General features: G+C 40.2%; 1 protein-coding gene across 4 annotated transcripts in view; it reads left to right on the top strand.

Annotated features, from left to right (window-relative positions):
* Positions 1-20,249, top strand: part of cadm2a (cell adhesion molecule 2a) — a 207,939-nt gene that overhangs the window by 146,919 nt on the left and 40,771 nt on the right. For all 4 annotated transcript variants that reach the window (XM_026181415.1, XM_026181417.1, XM_026181414.1 and 1 more), the window contains one exon: positions 8,930-9,079. In XM_026181415.1, coding sequence (XP_026037200.1) covers positions 8,930-9,079 — 150 coding nt within the window. The remainder of the gene's footprint in view (positions 1-8,929; positions 9,080-20,249) is intronic.

Below are 20,249 nucleotides of genomic sequence, written 5' to 3'. Positions count from 1 at the left end.
GGTTTTATGCAAGGTAAGACTGTATGGAAACCTTACGTCCATGGGGATGCACTCTTCTCCACGTGTCAAAAATGTTAACTTCCCATCTATCCTTCCTCTCCTCAACCACCACGACATAATCTGAACTGTTGATTTGTAAGACCGGTAATCGTCAATTGGAGTGATTTCAGTGAAAATGAAAAACATGTAACTTTTACTGCAGCTAGTATCAGCCCTGTCATTGTGACTGACTCATAGCTGTGGCAAAAGTGCTTTGTGGCAAAGTAAGTCTGACACCAACCAAATGATGAGAGCTGTTTCTTTTTTTCTTTCTTTTTTTTTTAAATTAGTACTTTCTGCCCACTGAATCTTGCAGGTCCCCCTGGGGTGACAAGCATTTCCCCAGATCCTTCTTAAATGAACAGAATCTGTCAACACATCACTACACATTAGAAAATCACACTGTGTCATGTTGATTTGGGGAATTTGGGGATTTTTGGTGGCAGCAGTGATTAGTTTGATTTCCCTCATGAATGCCACCCTAGCCTGCGATTATCCTGCTCTCACCCTGTATGAAAGCATAAGAGATGAAATCCTTCCTGTGATAAAAAAGAAGATGAAGTCAAGTACACTCTTCCTCCACATCATTTTGCAAGAAAACACAATAAATTTGATTTCCCTGCCCTTATGCTTTTATGATATTTAATTTGAATGACCTACTAAGCCAGTAAACGTGTGGATGCCTGCTAATATTGCTTGGCCTTATATTCAAGAAGAAATCTAGCCAAAGCTTTGCCTTCATGGCCTTATAAAGTGAATAATTCAATAGATGAAGCTGTGATCTTGCTATTTTGAAAAACACTAAAGTGAAGATAAAATTCAGTGGATATTGCACCTATTACTATTACATCTAAAGCACACAGCAGTATGTATAGCACAAAGAGGGTACACAAAGATATGTATTTAATAGTACCTGCTTATATTTTATGTATAAATCAGGACTGCATAATTTTTGAATGTTTCCAAAGTTTCTACTTGACAGTTCAGAGAATTTAGCTGTGCAAGAACTGGCTCTTTCATGGCTAGAAGGAAACATTTAAGATATTGTTCCTTTGTTTCTGCTCTTGCCTCAGTTGTTTCCTTTTTTCTCCTTTCTTTTTTGCATGTCAAAATATGTGCTTATATCCTTTCCTAATTGTCTTTTGCTCTCAGCTTCATCTTCTTCTTCTTCTTGCTTGTTTGCTTTTGCTAGCTGGAAGAAAGCACTGTATGAAGTATTTATGAAGGCCTGGTTTACCTCCGTCATAAAACTGTGAGATGTCTGACCTTGGCTCAGAAAGGATAGTGAGATCCCTGGCCATTCTGGACTGAGCAAGCTTGAACTCAGGCAGCTAACATGCTGAGAATGGGCAGAGGTTTATATCTCTGCCCTTTAAATTGATGTGGCTGAATCAAGGGCAGAAAATACTGGGCAAATGGTAGAAGTGTCTGGAAACATGTCTGGTCACCAATTTGAATTTGGGTTGTGGGCTTTTATAAATTTTGATGTGTAGGTTTGGCTCCTGAAAAGTGGCATCGCAGAAAAGTTCGGCTGTGGCAGGTCTTTGTCATCAAAAACAGCAACAAAAAAGTCAAGAGGAGATACGTGAGCTGGCATGTTTGTTTCTCGTAGTGCTTTGTAAACTCGAGGAACACCACTTCTTCTTCTGTGTTTGCCCTTATATCATATTAAATGTTATTATTGTCCTTACATGAACAGCATGTGTTAACATTATCCACTCAGTGGAAACGGAAAAAACATACACAAACAAACCTGGACTCTCTCTGTAACGCTGCTCTTAAACAACACCTAACAGCACCATGGAGAAGTAGGTGATATTTTGTTGATCTGACTCCAAGGGCCAAGTTGGATGTCAAGTTTGCAACGGCAGCACCAACAGCTGCCCAGTCTAATTACTGTATGTAAATGACAACAGCACTGCCGTAGCCAGCCTCTCTGGTGCCGAATAATTAATTTCATATCTCCAGATCAAAAATGACTGTCCTGAGGTAATTGTATGCTCGTGCTGAATACAAAGGTAGCTCCACCCTCTGCAGGGGTTGCATTCAATTTGCTCACAGCAAGAAACTTATCATTGTCAAAAGAGCAAGCTCAGATTAGAAATACTCACACGCGGGCATGCTCAGTTGCAAGCGCAATTTACATACGCCTCATTTGCCAAGAGAAAAAGAACAAAGCTGAAAAGTGAATGTTTATTCAGTTATAAGAATGAAAACAGAGAGAACCACTATAACCCAATTTATGACCATTTGCATAACAATATCGTTCATATATGGACAGGTGACTGATTAAAGTAAACACCTGAACTGTAGACCCCTACAGAGAGGGGATCAGGTGGCTCTGTTATGCTGTGAGGGGCATAATGATGGCACTGTGTGGGATCACTTGCCCTCTTAGAGGGAACTATGGCAGTTCGAAGTGATTACCTTGGCGCTGTAGTGAAACATTTCAATCCAGATGGGAATGATCTCTTAAGGATGAAAATGATATGATCTGTAGGTCACAAGGGATCACCTATAAGAAACATCGAACTGAGATGTCCGACAGCACTCTCCACTGCCATCATCACCTAAATAAAAGCCAAATCCACACAGGAAGCGACAAGCAGCAACAGGCTGCCCAGGAGCCACAAAAAGTCAGTGACATACAGCGACTTCAGGTGACGGCAGGAGATATAACTTGTGGTGACACAAGGCGGGCAGGTCCTGAGCTTCTCAACCAGCAATTAAAAATAAAAATGAAGAAAACCACTGATTAGTAACTATGTAACTTAGGCAACCAGACCCTACAATATCTGCTAGTAACTGACAATCAGCTACAAAGTGATGGGCAATGAGTGTGGGTGCTTCTTAAAGGGAATATCTTTGGAGAACCTGATAAAACAACACCTTACTAGTGGTCTTACTTATTTTAATAAAGATTACTAAACTTAGATATAGAATAATAGAATGTATGATATGTCAACTGTATAAATATTTATTGTCAGGTATTAGTTAACTGAAGTTTGGATTATACATTAGAAAAAGAAAGGTTAGCCCCAAAACACAACTGAAAGAGGAAGAGGTGTACAGATGATAACAACAATTAGAACTGTGTGAAGTCTTCACCAACTATACAAGGTTTTAATAGATAAATGCACACAGGGAGAAAAATGGAAGGCAGATTTTAAATATTTCCAATTATGAGCGTTTTGGCAGCAGTGAAAGTGCTTTAAATCTAACTGTGCCTCCCTTTTCAAGCAATACCAGTGTAAATGCATTCAATTGTGTTTTTATTGCCGGAGATTTCACTTTGTCTTCTCTTTTCAAGATATTCAAAAGATAAATTACATATGGTGCTTTAGACTCCACTCATACTCTTGTTCTTAAAAGCTGCTATATACTTTTTGTCGCAGTGGTAATTACCCTTTTTTTCCCACAGGAACATGCCATTTCATTTTATAGTGAACGCTAAAGGCTGGCTTTTTATGCCGGGCGTAATAGTGTTATGAAATGTTGATAAATCACATTGGAGATGCAACATTGATTTAGGATGGATGTTGATAGAAGGCGTGAAAAAGGTCACCGCAAAAGAGAAAAGAGACAACCCCGTGTACGCAGCGTGTTCTTGAGAAAAGCGTGTGTGAAAATTGTCGCAGTTGGAGGGAGAGTCCCAGAGTGAGGGCAGTGAGTGATGATGCTCTTCTCTGACATGTTAACTTCTGTTCCAGGAAGTTACTAACCACATTTTGTGCTTCATGTGATCAGCCCTAGCCTTTCCTTCCTGGAGATGACAGCGTATTCGTATTTTTATGTTTATTTTTTTCCAGTTGCGTGTTTAATATTTTTTCTGATGCTTTAAACAAGTGAAGAGGTTGGAGAGTTTTTATTCTCAAGGACGCTGTGACAGGATACATCCCTGGCTGATGAATTCACACCAGCTCTTGAGATGATAAAACTGTTGACCTTGTACCTTCTCTCCAATCACCAGGCCACCCTGCTGCCTGACACTTTGCGAATCACTCTGAAAACCTTGTGTACCCAGCTGCGTAGCCACCTGTGTAACCTTATAGACACTAACTGGTCATGGCAAAGCTGTCATGTCCTATGTAATCTTTTGCCTCTCATTCGTTATCTTCTTAGTGGGATGCCTTTTTTAACAGTGAGCCACTTAAAGGCCACGCTTTATAGTGTCAGAGCATCTGAGAATATGCTTTGCAGGGTGGCTAAACCTTCGATGCGGTTTCAAATGCACATTTTTTAACACAGGATTATTGGAAAAACATCAGCAAGTGCTCATAATACATTTATTCTTCTATTATAACGTATAGCGATAATGGGAAATTCTTCTCTAAGGCCCTGCAGATCTAGTTCAGGTTCAAATGATTAATTGCTCTGAGCTTAACAGTTTAAATGCAGTTCTACTGTGTTACATTGTGGGTTTTATTTTTGTGCTTTTGACTATTGTTCTTACTTGCGGTAATAACATTGTGTCTCCTAATTCCAAGGGAGTCCCACAAGAGCTCCCACTCAGTATTAGAACTTCTCTTTTCCCAGCGCTGGAAATAAAATTAAAGTTTTAAACAAACCCAGAGATTAACCTAACTTGTGTGGACAAGGAAACAAAGGCAAGCAGAAAAATGTATACACATATTTATTATTGTATTTAACGTGGTAGATAATAGCCAGACTTAACAAGCTAACTCTTAGCTCCTTGCCAGTTCTCACATCTTACTTTTCATAACCCACACAAATTATGGGCATGCTCTACTAATCTGGAATTGTCCTTTAAATTTTAAGCATGATCCCAAGCCTGCAATTATCACTTGTGCTTGACTGGCTTAAAGGGTGACTCAGCTAATCAAAACTGTGGCCTGCCTCTTCCCGTCCTGTAATCCTGTATTCTCGGCCATACATCACAGCTCTACAGCTCAGTTGAGCTCCAGTCCTGGTATAAAGGTCAGTAGCTCCAGGCTGTCCATCTGTCTGCTGCATCTCTCTCTTTTTCTCTGCTTCTTGAATGCCTAAATAAGAAAGGTTAGTAGACTCGGCTGCTCTTGCTTGAAAGGTCATGTGGGGGAGCAGACAGGAAGCACCCAGGATACTCTTATATTCGTATCAGTGTTATTTGTCCAGTCATTTGCTTGGGCAAGAAGCGGCTGAATTGGCCCGTGCATTTTTCTATAATGCCTTTCATGTTTAGGCACTAAAAGTAAAGTGGGAGCTGTGTGGGGGCTATAGCATTAGTTCCTCCTGTCACTGAAGTTACAGCAGCTTCGTGTGTGCATGCAGGGTTCTTTTGATGCTGCAGAATGAATTAAGAGCCAATCAGAGCCCACCTTTATGGTAATTTGTGATGGATAAGAATCTACAGCTAAAGTGTCTGAAACTTTAGCACAGTATAGTAAATGATCTAATTCGAGCTAAATAAAGCAGAGCTAATTTCATAATGTCATTACTTTATAATGTCATGTAGATGAGAGGATTGTTGACCTGTCTTAGCCTTAGCATGTCAGTCAAGGTGGAGGGCAATTAAAATGACCCCATTCGCCGTGACAGATAGAGCACAATTGAGCAACAGAAAAGAGGTAGGATCAAGATAAACTTTAAAGACTAGGGAGCAGCAGGAGACAGAGAGAATATGAAAATGAGAGACAAAGCAAGTGGAAATGCCACCCTTCAGGGATCAACTAGAGGAAAAAACGTGACAGAGAGGGTGGAGGGAATTGAGTGGAATGGATGTGAACTGGAAAAGACAGAGCAAGAAACTGAAAGTAGGAGAAAGAGTGGAGTTGAAGTGAGGAAAGGGCCTAAATTTAGACATGGAAATCAGGAGAGAACAGCTGCCTCCTTCCCTCAGGAGATACATTTAAATCAGGTCTGGCTGGCCAGAGGGGAGAATGGAAGAACCTACTCCACTGGCCAATTAGGCGCAAAGAACACTACGCTGTTCTAATATAACCATCATTGTGGCCCCTTTGGCCCTTTCAGTCCCAATGGAAGTGTAGCACCAGACACTGACGCAAAGCATAGACAGAGGGATCCCCGGACTATTGTAGATCTGTGTAGGAGAGGAAAGGAAAGAAGAGGAGAGATGAAATGTAAAAGCTAATAGTTTAGTGTGTCTAGCCAAAGTAAACCTATGGCATAAATATCTTTACATCGGCCTGATAGACCAGTGTGCCTCTGCTACCAGTCAGTCACTGACCAAATAGCTTTACACATATCTAATTCTGAAAAGGAACTGCAAACCAACTTATGGTGAAAATGTTATGGTATGTGGCAGGCTTTACGTCATTCCATGTTGACCTGCAGCAGGCTGACGTTTCCCTCTCACACAATGCTGCACTTCGTAGCAGAAAACTACAGCTCTTATTTTGTTTCGTATCAATACGCTATGCAAACACCCATATCAGTTTAAACTGCATACAGATTTGAATAAAGCTACATTCAAAACAAAATAAAATGAGGTGTGTTACACAACATATCTACAACATAGTGCTAACGCAATGCCGAGTAATTAGCCAGGGTATCCATCTGTTTCCTTGTTGAAGTAGCTGTTGTTAAAAAATAGTTTTATCAAATTCCAACAGGATCAGCTCAGTCAGTACGAGGCAAAGCTGCAAACTAGCATTTTAAAGGTGTGATAAGAGAGCGATGTGGGCATTCAAATGTATTAGATGAAGAGTCACACTGGATCATGGGGTGTTATATTTTGAGATGTGATTGAGCGGGCGTAAGTTAGCCATGTGCACTGGTGTAAACGTTTTTAAATGTGTGATTTTACAAACGGATAAATGTTTGAATTTAAAGAAAACAAGTGATTTTCACATATCGATCAGATTCCGCTGGTAAGACTTAAAAATTTGGAGCCCAAAACCAGTGAAGAAAGTTTGATCTTTTTGAATCGTAGTCAAAATGTATTAGAATCATAGCACAGTGACTATGTATCTTTTTACACACACACACACACACACACACACATATATATTTATATATACATATATATATAGTTGATCATTTTCTGATATTACAATCTGATGCTGTGATACTTTTGCATTTGGTTACTCCGTAAGTCTTTAGTGAAAATCTGAATGAGCGAGCCACATTTTGGAAACGCTCATTTTCCCCCAAGACATACGTGGCATTTTGCCATACTCATTAAATCACTCAATTCTTCCTTGTTTGTCATAAGCAGATAATTTGGAAAACAAACTCGTCTATTATATTTTAAGATATAAGTGAAGAGTTGGCAACACAACAAGCAAGCGGCTCCCCAGACACATCTGCTGCGGTAATGAACTAAAATTATATTTTGCAAAATCTCACTCACAAAACATCATTGGTACCATCGGGTATGGCGGTTAACCATTAACTTCTCTTTGTGGCCACCACAAAGGAAACAAAATGTATCACACTGGGCCGCATGTCGCTCCACTGCGTGAGCGAAAAAAATGAGAAAAAGTAAGTGATTTAAAGAGAAGGAGTAATAAAGAGAGTGAGGGCAGGCGCAGCAGAACGGTAAATCGCTGGCAGATCATGCCTCATGCAAAACTTTCATGAATAAAACATATTCCTAGCCTCCCATAGCTCACATCCATTTTTCCTTCGTTTTCCTCCTCTTCCCGCTCTATCTCTCACACGCATGATTAACCTCGGGAGGCCTTAATCAACACTGGAAATGACCCGTGCTCCATGACTTACCTGTCGCTTCCTCTCTTTCTCTCCTTCACCTCACCTTCTCCTGTCTCCGCACATCCTTCGGCGTGGGTTTCCCCTGCCTCGTCTGCTCGCCCAGAAGACAAAACACCGTCTGCGGGTTTGTTTATGCTACCTGTGCAATAATTAACTTGTGTAAGAAAACTCAATTAGCAGCGTTCAGTGGATATCGTGGCGTTTAAAATCTCACAAATTTGAAATATTTTTTTCGCCTTATATATGTTTTTCTTTTCTTCTGTGTTTCCTAATCCTTGCCTGGGGAGGAATGGCGGTTTAAGACGTGAGAGTTAGCTGGGGATGAATAATCTTTCTTACCTAAGCCTTCATTCACACAGTCTTTAAAATCTGTCCTCCGGGGATGGGGACAGGGATAGATTTATGGTTATTATTATTTACTTGCTTACTTGCTCCCTCAGCCTTCACACTAAAGCGTACCCAAACACGCATGTAGACCCACACGAGCAACAGTGTGAGCTGTCCAGAGTTCTGAAAACTGGCAGGCGGCTATTGATGAACTGGCTCCAGAAGTGACCTGTCCGTGGTCCTGAAAACTCCCTCTATTCAGCTTAGAGGTCACCCAGAATGATATCACTCAGTTGAGCTCTGCGATTCTCTCTTTGGATGCAGGCTTAACACAAATTAACATCCATGCATGCACACGAGTCCACAGAGAACAGTTTTTAATTGGTCTTCCCTGTGTAGCTAAGGTTTCAGGGTTGGTACCGCGGGCTAAATGCCTCCTGTGTGTTCAATGTTAGGGTCCAATTTAGCACACAGTAGTGACTGGCCAGTCTGCCTGAACATTTGCTTTGTAATTAGGCTGTTAAGCTTCTTCTTCTTTTTTTCAAACACACGAGACATTTTTGTTCTTCCCTTTTCTTCCCTAGTGAAGAGCTGATTTACTCCTCCAGTGATATTAAAGTATTTTACTTATTTTTACAAGCATCCTTATCAAACAGCTGGATAAAAATCGAATTCTCCAGTTTACCTGCAGAGCTTCTTATTTTATATCGCTGTCCTTGTGCTGAATTGAAATTCATCAAGAGAATTTAATTACCAAAGCACCCGTACAAGTTGAGCAATCGCAAATGTGCCATCTGTCTGACTCTGTCTGCCCCAGCAGCTTTCTCTGTCCCCCACCTGATGCATCCACATCTCCTCTTACACGTTTCTCGTTTGTGTCGTTTTGCAGGGATAAGCGGACAGTATCCTCTGGTTCAGAACGTGACTGTGACAGAGGGTGGGATAGCGAACCTGACCTGCCGTGTGGAGTTTAATGACAACACCTCCCTCCAGTGGTCAAACCCAGCACAGCAGACCCTCTTTTTTGGGGACAAGAAGGGTGAGTTGGAGATGAAGCAGACAACAGCCACCACATGACAGATCTGGTCTTTAAAAGTATAGGTTGGGTTTGCAGAGGAATGCATAAAACGGGATTGAATCCTTTTTTTTTTTTTTTGTTGGTTGGAGATTGACCTAAAAAAACCAAAAAATCGTACTTTTTCTGTGTGTCTGTCTCTGCTGTGTCTCAGCATCTGTCCCACATTTCTCGAGTTTGTGTTTTCATGTCTGTGCAGCACGTTTTTTCATAGTAAGGAGAAACAGATACACTTGTGTCCCAGCTGCTTCTCATGCTGTTTTTTGCAAAGCTTCCCTCTGTGGATGTATAGTATGCCGTTGTTATTACTCTTTTACTTTGTTACTGTTCATCCTTACACACATAGATAGACACACATCGCTACAAAGAAGCCGTCAGTGGTGAGAGTAGATGTGACCAGCTCTATTTTGAACAGTATAACCAGTGCTGATTACCACCTGCCATTTGCAGTTTAAGGCTTTAGCTTCTCTGTCAGTTTGTTTGCAGTTGGTTTTGCTTCACTGTAACGGTTGTCTGTGGTGAATGATTGGAAAGTATAACTGAATAAGGTAAGTGGGGGTGTAAAAACAGGCTAGTGCATTTTTCATCCATCTTATCTGGCATTTCAAGCACAAGCATGATCAGTGCAAACCTTCGATCAGATTAACCACCGCCAATAAAAAAATGATGTGGTGGATCAAATCCATTTTTATTTTCTATAACCCCTCGATCTAAATTTAAAACGGTGCTTAAAAGGTTTAAATTGATGTTCTGGTCAAGTTGGAAGATCATCCCACACGTTCTGTTGGTGCTTAGCTCGTACCAGCATTAGCGTCTGCAGCACACAGTATATTAGGAGTGATGCAATATTGTTGGCTTGTGTATAAGTGAGAGCAATAAAGTTGTTGCTGATATTCAAAGACTCATTTTCACATTTTGTGGTATAGCCTTCATCAGCAGAGCATACCTTGCTGGAGTATCCAGTTAGCTATTTAGTGGTACATTTTTCCCCAGGTATTACAATGGGTGCTCGGACCCAAATGACTGTCGTATAACGCAGAAGCGAACAAAAACACTTTGAAGCTACAGTGAAATTTCATAGCACATAAAAGCGTCAGCAATGAAAGCCACATCTTTGTGAGAAGTGCCTAAAGAGTGACAAGCAAAAAGTACAGACTTCACTTAAAGTGCGTGGGCGAGGGGCGTGTTTAAATCCAGTTTAATGATTTAAAAATGTTGAATAGGAGAGATTTCACACTTTTTTTTATAATAAGAGGTGTTTATACCCTCTTAATCAAACTCATGCTTCAAATGTATGGGTTTGTAAAAATTTTGCAACTGTGAGGATATGCTGCAGCGTACAAACAGAGGAGAGAATGTTTAGCGTTTTGTTATATAGGACTTTAACAATCTCATCAACACATCCCACTTTCAGGGAGAAAACAGCCTGGGAGTGATGTGTCTGCAGAGAAGAATCGAAGCTCTGTATAAATAACAGTTTATATACCAGAGAGCTGCATATTCCCACACAGACATTTCTCCATTAAACAAATGCAAGCCCTTGTTATTGTTCACACATTCACCGACGCACGCAAACACAATATCCTGCGTGAATACACAAACTCTAGGTGTGGCAGGAAACTGCCATTGTTTTAATGGCTAATAAGTACAGAGGGTTTATTCCTGACCTTTTACACCATCTTCAGTAGTGTCCCCATAAAGAGGATTCATGGGCCTTATTTAGTTGGTTCATGCCTGCTGGAGTGATTGTGCCCTGCGCATCTCTCAGCTGTATTATTTGAGTGTCATAGAGTATGAATCACACTCTCTTGTAAGTGTCTGGATTAAGCACATATGGGATTTACACAGTCTTTTTCCATTATCCCGCTGCCCACTGGGCTTCCTTGTCCGTTTGGGTGTTCATGCACTGTACGCGTGTGTGTTTTCTGTGTTGTTGTTTGTATGTATTTTTGCATAGGGTAACTGAATGCATGCATGGGGCAAAGCATTTCAATTTTCCGTCATTCACGTTTTCACTTACCTGCCTTTTTTCAGAAAGCGCAGCGGTAAAAAGCTGCATTGAACATCAAATTCAACAGGTGATGTTCTTCGCAGGTTATTCCATATCACACCAGGGGTCGGGCTTGGGGGTCTATTTCATGGCATTTCCAATGCAAGGTTCTAAGATTGGAAATGAAAAACCAGCCAAGGACTTTCTTATTATCAGAAAAGCAGGGGGATACTACTAAGGCTCCAGAGCTGTGTTGCTGTTTTGGTTTGGGTCTGTATTTGTGTATGTGTGTGTATGTGTGCTTTGGGAGTTGTCTTGCTGAACGTGGCAAATTCAGATGCACATGCTGATGGGAGCACAGAGATGGTGAGTGTTTCCAAAGTGCCACTGGCAGTGTGTGAAAGGAAAGATGTCTCAGCTGCAAACGCCTTTGAGCACAGTAGGTTTCAGATTAATTTTCCTTGCTGCCTGTTGGGAAGAAGAAGATGGGGATTAGGGCAAGCACACAGTTGCTCAAAAATACAACCCCAACTCTGCAACTTTTTGCATACTTTGCTATGTCACAGTGGTTGAAAAAACTATTTTTCCCTCCGTCTCTTAATGTACAAGATATTTTCCATGCAGCATCTACCTTGTTTGAACCTGCAGGTTTACTCCGTGTAAACGCAGTTCTTCTTTAAATGTTAAAGGTCTATTTCAAAGTCAGCTACCGTAAATATCATTGTGATGAATTGTGGTTTTCTCTCCACTCTAATTTAAACCGAAGGAATCATTTCAGATTTCCGTATTGATGCACGTCTGCGCAGCAGGCTGGTGACTTTGCACCGCACCTGCATGACCACATGTCGAATCACAAAAAAACGTCACTTGCATCCGGGGTTAAACCCAGCCACAGAGCATTAGCATAAACATATTGCTTTTGGAAAGACAAATGCAGCAACTGACTCCATCGTAGTCTTTTGAGTGGTGCCGGTTTCTCGGCTGTTGTTGTTTAATGTCAGCGCTGAGATTCACCTCTAAGACATTTAGTCAGATGAAAGAGACTCCTCTTGTCTCCCATCCTCTCAAAGGTGCTGGCTGTGAAGAGTTGTTTGAATTTCAAATAAGTCATTGTCCCGAATGTAGCCAATTTTGTCCTTTCCATCACTTACCACTAAGGGACTTAAGCTGTGCTTTGACAGTGAGAGAGATGAGCGCTGGGCAAGAGGGATTCTCTCTTTTATAAGATTCAAAAGAGGCTAATATCTCCTTACAAATTGCTCTTTTGGTTGACTTGATAATAGCTTTATTTCCTGGATGGAGAAATTCTGCAATGGCCCATAATTACAAAATATTCGTTATTCCCATACTAGGAAGAGCCTATGTATAATTACTTTCCAGGCTAAATTTGCAAGCCTATTTAGTGGACTCATCATGTGTGAGCGCTCGCTATGGTATGACATTTAAATCACTTACTCAACATGGTTGCTGTAATTCGCTAACCCTTTTACATACCATTTCTTTCTTTCTTTTTTGAACACCCACATGTGGGTTTTCATTTTCAACCTACTTCCTTGATTCTTTTCCCTTCTCTTTAATTATCTGTCCACCCCTACCTTCCCGACTATGGCAGGATCATGGTTTACCTGTCTTTACATGCATCATAAAGCGTTTCCCTGCAGCACAAACTTGGCAGAGCTGAATACATTATAGTTCTGTTCAAAATTATACTAAAGCGGCAGGCCTTTGTACTGGGAGCTCTGTGGCTAGAAAAGATTCTGCACATATTTCTCCAGTAATGTAATTAGTGGTCTGATATTTGGGTTTAGGTCATGTTGTCTTTGGACAACCTCCAGGAAAAAATAGTGACATGCCTTGCTGTGTGGTGGTGTAGTATTTCTTCAGGGTCAGAAATAGTACGCTTTATTCTGGAACTGACATCATTTATATTTGCTCGTTTAGTTCCTGAAATAGTTTCCCAGCTAGATAAGCGTGCACAAGTACAGGGAAACTATCGTGTTGCACTATGAGAAGATTTTTATTTTAATTTTTTTGCCATTTTCACCTTCACTGAGTAGATGTGGCAGAGGCAGGAAATGTGAGGAAAGCGAGCAGATTGACATGCAGTAAAGGTCTGAGTTCAGCGTGAATCAAACCAGGGACTCTTAAAGATCCTTAAAGATATTTGCACCCATGTGGCATTCACTCTGAACACTCAGCCATTGAGTTGGTCTGTTTACAGTAGAAAAAGATAAAAATGGATTTTACAATAATAGTTCTCAGAAAAAAGATCTAAAAGAAACATCTTTTAGATAAAAATACCATTGAATGCCGTTCTTTTCATGTAAATGCTACAGATTCAGCAAATCCTCATGAGTGCTGTTCTGTATATGTATTTGTTATGAATATATAGGCACTGAAATTAGTTTGACATCTTTCCAGCTAAATGCTTTATTAATGCTTAGATTTTGAGAGATTAATGCAAATTTTAAAGCATTTTTCATGCTCTTCAATTACTCTGGTCTTGCCTCATTCTGCTTAAAAGGCAAACTGACCATTAAGAGGTCACGCTGTCTTTGTAACTTCTAACGCAGTGTGAACTCGGGGAGCTACCTGAGTCCCGCGCATATGCGCTGGCATATTAGAAGAACAGTCAAATTAAAAACTGCATTCTAAAAATGGGCAAAATTTTCAGATCTGTTTGCTGCAGAGGTTATTTTTTAGCATTTTCTTTTTTTTTTTATGTAACTATGAGCAATAGTTTGTTAATGGTTCTTGAAAAATGACCAAGTGCTGAGTGCACCTGTGGTGGACAACTCTGTCTATGCTGCGCTATTTGCAGATTGATTGAATCTGTTTAAACATTAAGATTAGTGTTATGGGTGAACAGCTAAGGGCCAACTGCTCATTTTTAGGCCCCCAAACTGCTGAATATGAAACTATTCAGGTCCTAAGATATCAAATATTCAGCTGTCTGAATCAATTTGCTGGCTGTTTGTGGTTATGTGAGCGTGTGTATCTGTGCTTGTAAGCCCATATATACGTGTGTGCATGTGGAATGTCAAGCCTTCCACCTCCCCGGTATGCAACCATGAAAGCTTTGATGCATTCAGAGTATCTGTGCCTGAGCAATTTAGGGGGATAGGCTTTTAAAAGTTTTCCAAAGTAAATAACAAAATAAGAAATGCCTGACAGACTTTTTATTAAACAGATAGCAGAACTTTCTCTCAAAAGTTAATCTTAGCTAGAAAGTTAAACTTTTGAGACAGCTGTCTTTTTTCCCCCTGGTAGAGTACCTCTATGAAACATCCTTTCATATCGGGCTGAAGATTGGTACGGTGTTCTCTCTGATAGAAAAAAAACTTGACTGTAAATCTCCAAAGATCCCTAACAAGTCCCCTTTCTCCAAGACAAGGACCATAAAACATAAGAGGAAGAAAAAGAAGGAAAAGGAGATGGAATGTAGGCCTTGGTGGGATAAAGGAGACGAATTAAGGAGGCATTTTATGAGAGCTTTCAGATGCAGTTATCACCTGTGAAAGAAACAGGCAAACTTTTTCTCTGACCTTGAGCATTCTGCGTCTTCTCTCTTTGTCATTTCACTTTGCGCATGTCTGTGTTTGAATGTAACATTCAGCGTTTGATTTGAAAAAAAGGGGGGAAAAACCCTGCTTTTGTTTGCAGTGCACTTAGACGTGCATGCAGGTATTGTAATTAAAAGTTCTGTATAGTTGTCACTGTGGATTGGAGAAACTGGTGTAAGACAAATGTCATTTCTGCTCGTTCTGATGTAAAACAGGCTGAGGTGAGAAAGACAGTGCACTGTCAAATGAGGCAACAGATCCAGTTATTACTGTCTTTATTAGTAGAGCCACTTATCATTCACAGGGTGTAGAGAAGGATACTGGAGGCAAATGGGAATAATTACCTCACACTTATAGTGTCAGGCTTATTCTTTCTGTCTTTAAGGAGAAAGTTCTGGAGTGCAGAATTGGGAATAGGAAATAATTTCTCTCTCTCTCGTTTCTTTTTTAGAAAAAGAAATCCATTTTTTAAACTGCAGCCTAAAATTAAGAGTTGTTTGCAGGGAACCTTTAACACTATAAAAACAAGGATACAACACTGCAGACCTTTTCCACTTTCTTTTAAATGCTTTGCAAAGTCATTTTGAAGGATAGCTGTAAAAATATGTAGCACCTTATAGACACCCCGCTCTCGAGCTGCTGGGGAAAATGTATTCCTCTGCAAAATACAGTAGAGTTTATGGGCAAGAGCTGTCTCCTCGCTGACCCGCTTCTCACAAGGACTTAATGAAGTAGGGCTGGCGAGGGTGTCCCACTGAACTCGACATGGCAGGTAGAGACTGATGAAAGAAAATCATTTCTGTCACAGGAAAAATCTCCACAAGCCAATTACTCTATAGAGTATGGCACATTTTACATTTTAAAAAGCCAGTATTCCACCGAAAGCTATAACGGGTAATGGAGGCTGAGGAATGCCTGAGATAGAGAATATACATTAAGCAATTCAATAGGCATTGCATTCTGTTTGCTTTTCCCTATCAGTCCCTCACACACACACATTCGCACAGACAAATTCAAGTCCCCAGATGGGTTGTTGACAAGGAAAAGAGAACAGTCACATCCAGACACAGGCGGCTGAATGTATATTCTGAAATTTGCACTTTTCTCATTATAAAACTGTGTCACTTGAATGAACAAACACCTGCCAAGGTTCCATACTAATACATACTGTCCCTGGATAGATGAAGGGACAGGGAGGTAGAAGGAAGGAGGGGGTCAGTGGAAAGAGGGAAAGAAAAGGGCAGAAGAGAGGCGAAGAAAAAATATAAGGAAGCAGTAAAATGTGCAAACATGACAGGTTAAAAGTGAGTAGTTTGAAAGTCCTGGCTATTATATGGACTCTGTATGTCCATACAATAAACACGTGTCTAGTGTAAAACAAAAAAAAATGTAATTACCATCCATTCACATACACGTTTCCTTTCCTGCCATTTTTAATGGTTCCGCAAAGCAACACAGGAAAACTGCTACAGTATGTATGCAGTCTAATTTGATATGTGCTGGACTCCAGTTGCACACACACTGTGCATGTCACCATATATAAACAATTTGCTGGCATGCTGTGGTCATCTACTGTGATATTTGCAATTTTAGTGAGGCTCACCTAACATATTGATGGAGCACAAAGCCATCAGCTGTGTGTGGTAACAAACTTACTGTAGGGTTACCCTGGTGGAGCTGGACAGAGCTTTGAATACTCAAGCCTTCTGTTCTCTGTGGGAACAAAGGAAAAGTGATTAAATAGATACCTTTTAGTTTCACTGTGGTATCACATTTTTAAAGGTGAATGCTGACTATAATGCAGGTTTGGGTAAGACACTGGTCGGACTGTGCCATAGTCAGATTTGGATACTTAACATGTATAGTGCCATTGCTATTATCTGTGTTCTTAACTAATTATTAAAGTCAGTTTCATAGCAAAACCAGGAGGTGAAAAATGTCCATGACAGGCAGATCATACCTTATGTTTTGAGCTTTAATGGTGAAATGTAAAGATAATGTCAATAAGTGCAATAAAGGCTTCCCAACACATGTTAACAGATTAGAGCCTAAGAGGAAGAGGCGTAAAAACCGCTGCTCCACCTGTTTATATTAAAATGTTGACCAAAGGTGGTAGATGTCTGTGTGAACTACTGAAGATGCACTATTTTAATTGAATCTTTTATTAAGGATCAAAAATTAAAATTGCACAGAACAAACAGAGCATGTGTGCCTCCATACACAGTTTCCCACCCATAATAAAAATGAATAAAGCATCTTGCACCTTCTGTCTGTGCAAGCTTTGCTTTGTCTTAGCTTTCCATTTCTGCACTCTGCGCTTTTCTTCTCAGAGTCTTGGAGCTTTGGTGTTACGGCCGTTTACTGTTATCTGACGTCACGGCTGCATTCATGGGAACCTCAGCATGGATGCTGTTCTCAGCCTGAGGCCATCAGCGGTTGTAATTGGATGTAGAGAGAATCACAAACTTGGGCTCAGTGATCAAAAAAAAAATGTGGTTGTATTCCGTCAGTAGTTATTGTGGAATACAAATCTGCCACTCTTTGATGTTGACAACAACACCGTCCTCCACGAACACATTCAGGGCTGTCGGCACTAATGGTCTATAATGGATGGCATGCAGCTGCAGCACCTTCGCAGACAAATAGCAAAGGATGCATTCCTCTTCTCCACTCTCTCTGTCAATATACAAGCTTTCATGTGAAAGACTAGTGGTCGACTGTTTGTTCTACATGCTGTGGAAAAATGTATGTCCTGTGCACTGCTTTTATGTTGTATAAATCATGTATAATTAGTATATAAAATTTGAACCCTAAAGAAAATCCAAATGTTAAAAAATATAAGCTACATTCATTGGGTGTTTCATCCCTTAATTGTATCCGTCTCCATCTGGCGAGCCAGAAGTTGATGTTGTAATGATGTGGTCACATGAGCTTCTGGCCTCTCCTGCTTACCCTAACCCAGTCAGCGCTCTTCTCCCAGCTCTGCCCTCTGAGAGATCTTGCTCTTGGTCTTCCTAGAGCTAAGTAGCTTCTCCCCTGCCCTGATCAGCTGGGTGGATGGTGCTGATGTCCCAATGGGTTTGCAGTTTCATACACATCTCCTGCTCAGAGATATGTGCCAGATCCAGGAGGACCGTCTCTCCTGGGTAAATGACATATTGCAACCTGACAAAGGTGTGGGCCAAGATGCTTTTGTATCCAAAGAGCATGTCTCAATTCCCAAATGTGCAGGTTAGCTGAAGGGAAGGGTGCCTCAAACTACACTGATAGAAACAGTGAAAACATTTCTCCAGAAGCCAGTTTCACTGCCTTTGTCCTTTGATTGTCATTTGCCTTCTGCGACCCCTGTAACTCTAATCCTTCCCAGTTAGGTATTTAGGTAAGCATTTGGACAATAGCACAACATTTTAGTCTTAATTCAGATAGTACTAAAAGTATTAACTCTTTATGAATTAAAGTCGTTGTTATAAACAGCCTTTTCAGGAGGTCATTGGACAAACTAACATCATTTTAAATTATTTTAAATGGTTTGTGTTTAACACTTTGCAACCAGTGAAAACTTGAAGTCCAGAACCCATTGACGTCAACAAATGTTGTTTCCTCAAATTCACTTACAGGCCTTTAATGCTGCCTGCGTGTATTTTTTTTTTCTTCAATAACTGAAAAGCATGCTCTGTTGGGCTGAGATCAGATGACTTGGTCTTTGAGGAATATTCCATTTCTATTCTTTGAGAAACTTTTTGGTTTCTCAAAGGTTTAGGTTATTATGGCTGTGCATGGTAAAGTGTATAATGGATAGTGAAGTTTTGGAGTATTTGGCTGAATCTGAGCAGAGAGTATAGCCCTCTGTAAACCTCCAAATGCATCCTGTTTCATCTGTCAGCAGTCAAAACACTAGTGACACTGTAACACTTCCACTTACAGCCATACATGTTCATGCCATAACATTGCCTTCACCGTGTTTGACAGATGAGGTGATATGCCGTCATCCCGCTACAAGTTAATTTTCGTTTCTTCTGTCCTAATCTTTTTAGAACTGTTTTGTTTTGGAAAATTCAGATCTGGCCATTCTGTTCATGTGCGTTACCAGTGATTTTTCTTTTGCTGTAAATCCTCCGCGTGAAAGCATCACTGGATTGTAGACAATGATGTGGCTACCTCAGCCTGAGATCGTTCTTAACTTAGTTAGATCATATGAGTGGGTTTTGGAAACTGTGCAATGATTCATTGTAGCTGTCTTCTGCTGTCTTTCAGGATGTTTAGTGTTGCTGATCAGCCTGCACAATCCTTCTTCTTCTTCTTCTTCTTCTTCTTAAAATGTACCTGATTATTGATCTCTTTGTTTTGGATTTTCAGCCTAATGACAGCCTCTCTCATTTACATAAACATGTGTTTGGACCTCATATTGAGAGTACAAGTAAAAAAAAATAACCTAAGAACAGGCCTGACCATGACAATGACTTGCCAGTTAGATGTCTCTTTTGATTAATTGTTTTTGGGCACTGGTATAAAAGTGGCTTTAATTGTTAAACAGTGAATTTAGTTTTATTTACAACCTTTTTGTAAACTTTAATTACTTTAAATTAATTTAAACTTTAATTATTTTATTCTTTAAACTTTTGTTAAACTCCCCTTGATTAAATATGAAAATCTTTATGTCACACATTGATTATTTGATTTACAGTCCATTGTATTGGTGTACAATGCTAAAATTACAAAAATTAATGGAATCATTGTCCAAAAACATATACACCTTACTACATTTCTAGATAAGACAGACTTTATTTGTAACTTGCTGATCAATTGGTCTGATTATGGAAGTGGGACTGAAATCTAAGGGTATTTTTTACTGTTAGCAGTATCCTTAACAGCTATGTTGTGATTTCATGGCTATATATAACAGCTTTCATGTTTCAAAACCCAGCCTGAATCCCCTCCTTCCAGGGGGCTCAGGATGATCCTGCTTTTTGGCATCGAATCTATCCTGATCTTTGCCTGTAACTACTGGAGGAAACTACTGGAGGAACACATGACTGGATTACAAAATCCGGATTATGTATTGAATAATAAGAATCATATAAATTCAGTATTCGAGGAGTAATTAATCGTTTTTCTCCATTCCTTTATCAGGAGGTGATTGACAGGATTTTCCCACTGATTCAATCACGTTTTGTTACAGCTGAGTCACTTTACAATTAATCACATTTATTATAAATGTAATGTCATCACAGCAAGTCAAATCATTCTCATTACTTTGCTTAAGTAAACCAGCAAATCAGAAAAGTCTAGATGCTTTCCAATGAACTCCTCATGCCCCTCATTCTCTCTCAAATCAAATCTTAGAGTGGGATTTCGAAGAGAGGACAGGATGAAGGTAGAGTTGTATCGCGACAGCAAGCGAGCCAGCTACAGTAAATGTATTTCCTGACATTTGCCTGCTCGTACTTCCTTGCCCAAAGCAAATAAGGCAACAGTTGAACTGAAGCATTGTTTAACTTTTACACATTCACAGGTTAGTGGAGCTGCCTGAGTAGACAGAATGAGGTCTTAGGGTGGGTGGAAAGAGAGAAACTGAGAGACT

The sequence above is a fragment of the Astatotilapia calliptera genome, chromosome 10 (genome assembly GCF_900246225.1).
Source record: "Astatotilapia calliptera chromosome 10, fAstCal1.2, whole genome shotgun sequence".
Classification (NCBI taxonomy): domain Eukaryota; kingdom Metazoa; phylum Chordata; class Actinopteri; order Cichliformes; family Cichlidae; genus Astatotilapia; species Astatotilapia calliptera.
Note: the sequence above shows the minus strand (reverse complement) of the source record. Positions and strands in the feature narration are given on the sequence as shown.